Source organism: Monoraphidium neglectum, assembly GCF_000611645.1.
Source record: "Monoraphidium neglectum strain SAG 48.87 unplaced genomic scaffold scaffold00168, whole genome shotgun sequence".
NCBI classification, from domain to species: Eukaryota; Viridiplantae; Chlorophyta; class Chlorophyceae; order Sphaeropleales; family Selenastraceae; genus Monoraphidium; species Monoraphidium neglectum.
Window position 1 is genome coordinate 3,101 of NW_014013460.1, and position 7,509 is coordinate 10,609.

Below are 7,509 nucleotides of genomic sequence, written 5' to 3' on the forward strand. Positions count from 1 at the left end.
GCCGCAGCGATCGTGGCGCTGTTCCTCGGCGGGGGCGCAGGGGCGGCGGGGCAGGGCGCGCGGCAGCTTGGCACGCAGCGGCAGGCAGAGGCGGCGCGGCGAGCGCGGCTGGCGCTGCTGTTCTACCACCTGGCAGATGGCGGCTGGGGGCCGCGCCCCGGTGCGGCGGGCGGCAGCAGCTGCGTCACGGCAGCGGGCTTTGCGCGCGCGTTTGGGCTGCCGCAGGGCCTGGCGACACAGTGGGAGGCGCAGCAGCTCTTGGACCGCGCGGGAGGCGGCGAGGGTGGAGGCGGTGCGCACCTCTCGCGCGCGTGCGAGCTGCTGCTGGGCTGCGCCAATGCGAGCACGCCCTTCAGGGTCGTCGAGGCACTGGCCGCCGCCGGCCGCCCCGCGCAGGCACTGGCGGTGCAGCGCGCGCGGGGGGTCGGTGGCGGCGGTGTGAGGGGCGGCGGCGGTGGCGGTGGCGGGCTGCATGAGCAGCGGGTTCTGCTGGCAGCGCGGCTTGAGTGCGCGCTGCTGCAGGAGGCACACGCGGCACTGCGCGCGCACTGCTCCCAGGTGTGGGGCGGGCTGCAGAGCTCCAGGGGCGTTGAGGCTGTGAGTGGGTGTTCCTGCGGTGCCTGTTGCTCGTTGGAACCTGCATAGGCCGGGAGGAACCGCGCCCCTGTAAAGGCCAGTCTCAGCCAGAGTCCCTGCTGCTAGGGTGCACAATTTGCACCCTGCTGATGGTCGCACTCCTTGTGTGCCCTCCGCACTCGTCTCACGAGCGTCCCTGGACATGACACCCCGCTCACATCCACCCTAATTCACCTGCCCACACTCCCTCTGCCAGCTGGCGGCCCACGAGCGGGCCGCCCACCTGGAGACGCTGATGTGGCAGCTGCTGGACTGGGCCGGCGCCCGCGATGACGACGCACGCCGCCGCGCGGCAGCAAGCGAAAGCGAGAGTGCCTCTGTCGAGCCTTGCTGGCTGCAGCGCGCGCTGCAGCTGCCACTGGGGTCTGATGAGGAGGAGGCGCTCGCGGCATGGCTCGCTCTCCGGGCCGAGAAGGGGCTCACGGACGGCAACCTCCTGCCGCTGTTCCTGCTGCAGGTGTGTCAGCTTGGGTTGGGGGTGGATGGGTTTGTCGGCCGTGCCCCCTGAAGGGTTCGCAGGGTTAGGCAAGGGCCACAGGAGGCAGGCGAGGCGGGTGCAGGCGCGCGTGAGGCGCACGCTGCACGCGCAATTTCACGGCCTTGCTCGCGAAGCCGTGCCCACAGGCAGCGGCAGGGCGGCCGGCAGCAGCTGCCGTGATCACGCAACGTACATTGAACAACACCAACCAGGCTGGGGCGCGAGCCACGCCACAGCAATGTGTTGCATCAGGTCGATGAGTCCCTCAACACCTTGTGCTTGATGCGCCACCGCCCTGATCACCGTCGCGCCTCCCTTGGCCGCACCCTACCACAATTCAAACGTAGCGCGGGAGGTCGCTGGAGGCGCTCGTGGCATACGCTGAGTCGCGACACACCTTGACGGTCGCAGCCGCTGCGCCCGGCGAAGCCTCCACCGCGCGGGAAACCCAACTTGTGTCGCTGCTCGCCTCCGCCGCGGCCGCGCTCCCGCCGGCCCTGCGCCGCGCCGCGCTCCCACCTGCGGCGGGCGCGACAAAGGGTGCTGCCGGGGGCCCCACCTCCGGCGCCCCACGGCGGCTGTTGGCCGGGCTGCCGGATGTGGGCGCGGAGCGCGCTTGCTCGGTGGCGTCCCTGGTGCTGCTCCCCAGGGGCGGGGAGCCGCCGGTGTTCCTAGCGCCAGTCGTGCCACCTGACGAGCCTGGTGGCATCAGCGAAAATGCTGGCGGCAGCGGGGCTGCGATCTATCGCGCAGGCGCTGCGGCCCCGGCGGCTGCAGGCGCACGGGACGCGACAGAGGCGGCGGGCGACGCCTGTGTCCGGTGCTGCCGCCACGTCGACAGCCAATGCAGCCGACGCTGCGCCGCCTGCACCAGCGACGCTGCAAATAAGCGGCCTTCTGTTTGGCGTCGCGGCCGCGCCCGGCGGCACCCTGTTCGGGGCCCCTGCATCCGCGGCGCCTGCCGAGGCAGGCCGCACCATGTCTGAGGCGGATTTCAGGCAGCAGCTGCTGGGCCTTGGGCCTGGAGCGGGAGCATCACGCAGCATGCGGTCCGCCACCAAGCGGCAGCGCTTTTGATGTTTGTGTAACCGCTCATCCCACAAGTCTTTCTAAGCTGGGGCGCTTACAATGCGGCCTGGGTGCCGCTGTTGAGGGAGAAAGCCGGTGCTTTACCCTGGACATTGGTGCCATGGCAGGGGCTGTGCCATGGCAACGTCGTCGTCGCAGCCGCGCTCCTGAACAGCAGTTAAGCCGCCCAACGGACGGCCAAGCTCTCCCCAGCTCGATAAATATGCTGCGAGAGGGCTGATGTGCTCGCAGCGTGGACGTGTGACGCGTGGTGACAGTTTGTAACACAGTACTGCAATTAGCTTGGCTCAGGATGTGAACACATGGAAAACAGGTCAGCAAATTAGCATCTAGGGCCTTGTGTGGCCTCACAACCAGTGGTTCTCAAGCCTCGGGCACGGCTGTGGTTGAGGCGTGACATATTGCACCACTCCGGGGGCAGTTTCAAGTCACCCACCCATGCTGTGCGTGACATCGAAGGACGAAAACGACCGGCTCTCTCGCGCCCTTGCGTCGAACAGTGTTGTTGTAAAGCCCAGGTGTGGCACCGCAGACCCTGCCTCGCGCCCCAGGGCCGCCTCGCCCAACGTGAAGCACGACCCCACGCCCCGCCATCCCCCCGCCCCTCACTCCCCCTTGCCGGCCTCTGCCGCCCGCGCCGCCTCCTCCCGCGCCGTCTGCGCGCCCCACACCCCTGCCAGCAGGCTGCCTATCACGGCGTGCGTGCAGGCGCTGAGCACGCAGGGCGCCACGATGATGGGGTCGTGGGGGAAGTGGATCTTGGCCAGCACGGCTGCCAGGGCGCTGCTCTGCATGCCGACCTGCGAGCGGGGTCGCGAGTGCTGATGTTGGAGCATGTCGGGGTTGAGGGCGGGACGAGCAGGGGCGGGGAGCAGAGAGAGGGGGGTCTGGCGGCTCAGCAAGCACGGGAAGCTGGGCAGGCCGTCGGCAGCGGACGCTGGGGTGCACCGCGTGCGAACGCCCCACGCGCACCTCGATCGAGTTTGTCCTGCAAATCTGCTCGCTCAGGCCGAGCGCCTTTGAGATGAGGTAGCCCAGGGCGAAGCCCGAGGAGTGCAGGCAGAACACAGCACTCACAATCTGGAAGCCTGGCGAGACGGATGAGTGGGTGGGGAATGGGGGGTGCGGGGGCGTGCGCGCGTGTAAGCCAAGCGTGCATGTTTGTACCTCGCCGTGGAGTTGCGAATGGATCGGAGGCCAGGGGTACAGGTGAAGGCGTTGAGTGCCTGGGGGGGACGGCAGGGAACAGCATCACGGACACGACCTGGAAGCGGCACACCGCATGGGAGTAGAAGGGTGCACCCTTCCGCCAACTATCTGCTTAGCAAGCCGCTCCCGCCTGCACCGGCGCGGAGCGCGGCACTGCAGCCGGGTGCGGCCGCCCCACCTGATGCGGCCACGACGCCCACGTTGCCCGATATCATGGACCCCACGATGAGCACCACTATGACGGTCGCCAGGAAGGGGGTGTACACGCGCATCCGCGCCACAGACTGCTCCGGGGAGGCGGGAGGGGCGGCGGAGGGGGTGTCGAGCGCCCGAAACGGTAGATCACTGGCAGCCGGCGCAAGCCGTATTGGTCGATTGTTGCCATCTCAGCACGAATGCATGCGTGCGCGATCACACGTATGCACCCGCGTCCTGGCAATTGCACCTTAAACCCCTGCGCGCCCTCCACCCCTCGCACCTTTGGGAAGAACTGGTTCACGGCCGCCCCCACTAGCACCGGCACCAGGACCAGCTGCAGCGTGCTAAAGAACATGGCACGGGGGTCAACAGGCACCAGCGTACCCTGCAGCCGGGCAATGATGCGTGTGCGGTGTCGTGGGTGCGCGGGGAGGGCGCGGCGGCCCGCGGAGGGGTGCCAACACTGCGACGGCTGGTGCAACCCCGGAGCTTCGCTAGTCAGCATGCGGCCTGAGGTCGACGAAGCGCTGCAAACCTAATCCGCCGTACAAATACCGCAACCTCCTGCCCTCTCCCCCTTACAAATCCAAGGCAAGAGCCCTTGCCCCCTCTCTAAGTGCGCACCACGAGCAGGCTGGTCAGCAGAGGGGTGGTGAACACGGCCATGAGTGTTGAAGCCGTGGTCATCATGACGCTCAGGGGCATGTCGCCGCGCGCGATGTAAGCCACGATGTTGCTGGCCGTGCCGCCAGGCATGCACGATACCAGTGCCACGCCGATCGCCAGCCCGCTGCTCAGGCCCCACCTGCGGACGGAGTGGCGGTGGAGGGGACGGCGGCGCACTTTGGGCGGCGTGTGTGGGGCCGATTGACTGAGGATGATTGCCCTAGACCGCGATGATGGCTGAATAGAGCTGTGGGCTCGACCGGGTGGAGAATCGCGGAAAGCGGTGCGAGCACCAAGGCATGCTGGCCTGACGATCCGTTTGCCATCCGGCTTCAGATCAGCGCGCGCTGTTATCATGCGCGAGGAACGGAGGTTGCAGGGCTCAGCCGTCCCGCGCACCACTTGCTGATGGCGTAGCCGATGGTGGGCAGCACCGTGTACTGCAGGGCCATGCCCAACAGCAGCAGCTGCGGCTGGCGCGTGAAGACAGACCCCATCTCCTGGAACGTCAGGGTCAGGCCCATGGCCTGCTCGGGGGAAAAAAAGGGGCCAGGAGGGCAGGGTGAGCAGGTAGGAGAGGGGGATGGAGGATGGGGCAGCGCAGAGCCCCGTGTGCACGCACCAAGTCACCCAGTCCAGTCCAAGATCAACGTTACATGCACGCCTGCTCCATGCACCTGCACTCGCTGTATCATCCGCAACATGGAGATACGCGGCTCTACTGACTTGCCAGCACTCACAACAGTCCAGCCCTGACCACCCAGAGCACCCTCCCCCCACAGCCCGCCCCACCAGCATGACGGCCATCAGTGATGCAGTGGTGTATGAGTCCTTGAACCACGTAAATAACGGGGGGTGGTAGAAGCCTGCCACTGCAGCAGCTACCACCCACACAGGAAACAGCGTCGTGCCAGCCTTCAGCACGCGTGCAACCTGAGCCTCCCAGTCCGCGGTCGCCGGCTCGCCGCCCGCTGCGCCGCCGTTGAGAGCGGCGGCATCACCAGTGGACGCGCAGACACCGGAAATCCGGCGCCGCGACCTCAGCTGCTGCCGTTCCTGCCCGCTCGCAAGTTGCAGGGCCTGCTGCTCAATGGCACAGGCTGCCTTGTAGGGGCCCCGGAGCACGGCTGCTTGCGGTCTGGAGGAGGGCACATGCCAAATGTCACATTTGAAGACATAATCACAAGGCTGCCTAACGGCGTGCGGAGGGCTGTGCACATGCTGGCCACAGCAAGGCTTGACCTGCGTCACACCCTGGCGTCGGTGCCTACCTGCAGCGTGAGCGCCCCGCGAGCACGGGCCCACGCGTAGCAGTGTGAGCCCGCGAGCCATCGCAGGCTCTTAAAGACACCTTCATGGCCCCGCTAAACGGCCCACTGGAAGACCTGCGACCTCAACCAGCCGTGCAGCCTGGATCAGGTTTACTGAGGCTGACTTGAAGTCAGGCATCGAATGAATACATTCAAAGCAATGCTAGGTGGTTGATCGGCTCGTATCACTCGAGATCACTTGATGCCTCTTGCGGGTGCCACTACGGTACCCAGCAGTCGCTCGATCGCATGCGCGTCGAGTTCCTTGCATGGCGCTCTGAGGCCCAGTGATGAGAATCCTCTCTTTTGACCTGCATCTTGCTCCTCAGGGCTCCACAAAATGTCAGCCTGATGAGTCAGGCGACAGTGCGACACAGCTGTGCATGCACACTTGGATTTGTCTTCTCATCAGCGGAAGACCCCCGTAGCCACTTGAAAGGAGAGGAGTACTGCATCAGCATCACATACGGGCACACATGCACCAGCGTGCGCGTACCGTTTGGTATGTGTCCAAATTTCAACTGCGTGTGGAATGCTGTCCAGCTTGGGTACGGTATGGTGCAGTGGTGGAGGTGTGGGAATGTCTAGGTGATGACAGGTATATGTACAGCACATCAAAGTACTCTCCAGCTGCCTTGCAGTAAACTGTGTGCGCTGGTCATGCCGCAGTTCAGCTGTCTGTCATTGTGACTGTCAGCCAATGCGTGATGCACAAGGCTTGTCGGGTGATGTGCATGGCACACTCTCTGTCGCAAGGCAAGGCGCACTCTCTGTCGCAAGGCAAGGCGCACTGGAGTTTACTACCAGGAAGGCTGCTGTTGCTACCTTGCCCATCGTGCCAAACCTCAGCGGCTCAGGCGAATCAGAGGTGGTGGCCGGGGTCACAAAGCGTGCATTACTAGTGACAGGATGGAGGGGTCACATTTAGCAGCCGCGCCACGCATGTGTGCGTCGTAAGCGGTGGGCGGGATGGTGCACATCACACAGCAAGTGAAACTGCCTTGTGCATGGGAAAGGCACATGGCTGGGACTGATATTTGCAGTGTTCTAATGCACAGCGGTGTGACCCAAAGACTCGCCTGCCTTCCATAGTTCGCAGACACATAGCGCTGATGCGCTGGTGATGGCAGCAGGGTACATACTTGATCAATTCAAAGCGTGCGATGCTGCGTGTATGGGACCGACATGCTGTTCAGCGGGAGCCAAGTGAAGAGCAGGCCATGGCCAACGTCTCAAAGGGAGGTACAAGGCACACAGAAGCCGAGGAGCGCATGAGCGCTAGCACGTGAGCAAATCAGGCCCATTATTCAGCGAGTTGGACGGTCCCCCCCTTCAAGCCCCACGATACAAAGTGCAACCAACACCAAAGCTGTGCGCGCCATGTTTATGCAAAGGCCGATTTGTCAAAACAGCACATACTAGGAACTTGTTGCCTAGTGGTATGGCAGTCATGTGGTATGGCAGTCATGTGAAGCCAGTTAAAGGCGCGGCCATGGGCCGGCAGGGGAGGGCCTCCATTGTCAGCACCCCCTCGTGCCAACAGCTTCAAGGCCAAACCCCTGGTCTGATGCCAAGCTCACGCATCCTCGTGCGCCATCTACCCATGGTTTTCTTTGAAAACTGCTTTTCAGTCCTCCGTGACGGTGACGCTCTTGGCCAGGTTGCGCGGCTGGTCCACGTTGAACCCGCGCAGAGTGGTGAGGTGGTACGACAGCAGCTGCAGGGGGATGATGTTGATGATGGGCTGCAGGGCGTCAACGGTGCGCGGGACGCGGATGAGGGTGCAGCCGCGGCCCTCAAACTGGGTCATAGCGTCGTCGCCAGTGTTGCAGAGGATGACGAGCTTGGCGCTGCGGGCCAGCAGCTGCTGGATGACTGATTCCATCTTGCGGTGCATCGCGTCCTGGGTGGCGATCTGGGGGG

The 7,509-nt window shown here is 64.8% G+C and overlaps 3 protein-coding genes across 3 annotated transcripts in view; 1 reads left to right on the plus strand and 2 right to left on the minus strand.

Moving 5' to 3' along the window:
• MNEG_1633 (hypothetical protein) overlaps window positions 1-1,144 on the plus strand; it is a gene marked incomplete at both ends in the record, with an annotated part of 2,600 nt that extends 1,456 nt beyond the window's left edge. Inside the window, 2 exons of the mRNA XM_014049885.1 lie at window positions 8-423; window positions 833-1,144. Coding sequence (XP_013905339.1) covers window positions 8-423; window positions 833-1,144 — 728 coding nt within the window. The remainder of the gene's footprint in view (window positions 1-7; window positions 424-832) is intronic.
• A 1,664-nt stretch (window positions 1,145-2,808) lies between these two features.
• Window positions 2,809-4,800, minus strand: MNEG_1634 (putative sodium-dependent transporter yocS; the record flags this gene model as incomplete). The annotated part of the gene is made up of 6 exons (XM_014049886.1): window positions 2,809-3,003; window positions 3,176-3,291; window positions 3,591-3,699; window positions 3,891-3,995; window positions 4,235-4,415; window positions 4,676-4,800. 6 exons carry the CDS (start codon window positions 4,798-4,800, stop codon window positions 2,809-2,811), a joined length of 831 nt encoding a protein of 276 aa, XP_013905340.1.
• Window positions 4,801-7,213: 2,413 nt separating this feature from the next.
• MNEG_1635 (glucosamine--fructose-6-phosphateaminotransferase (isomerizing)) overlaps window positions 7,214-7,509 on the minus strand; it is a gene marked incomplete at both ends in the record, with an annotated part of 5,970 nt that continues 5,674 nt past the window's right edge. Inside the window, one exon of the mRNA XM_014049887.1 lies at window positions 7,214-7,501. Within this exon, the coding sequence (XP_013905341.1) occupies window positions 7,214-7,501 (288 nt within the window). The remainder of the gene's footprint in view (window positions 7,502-7,509) is intronic.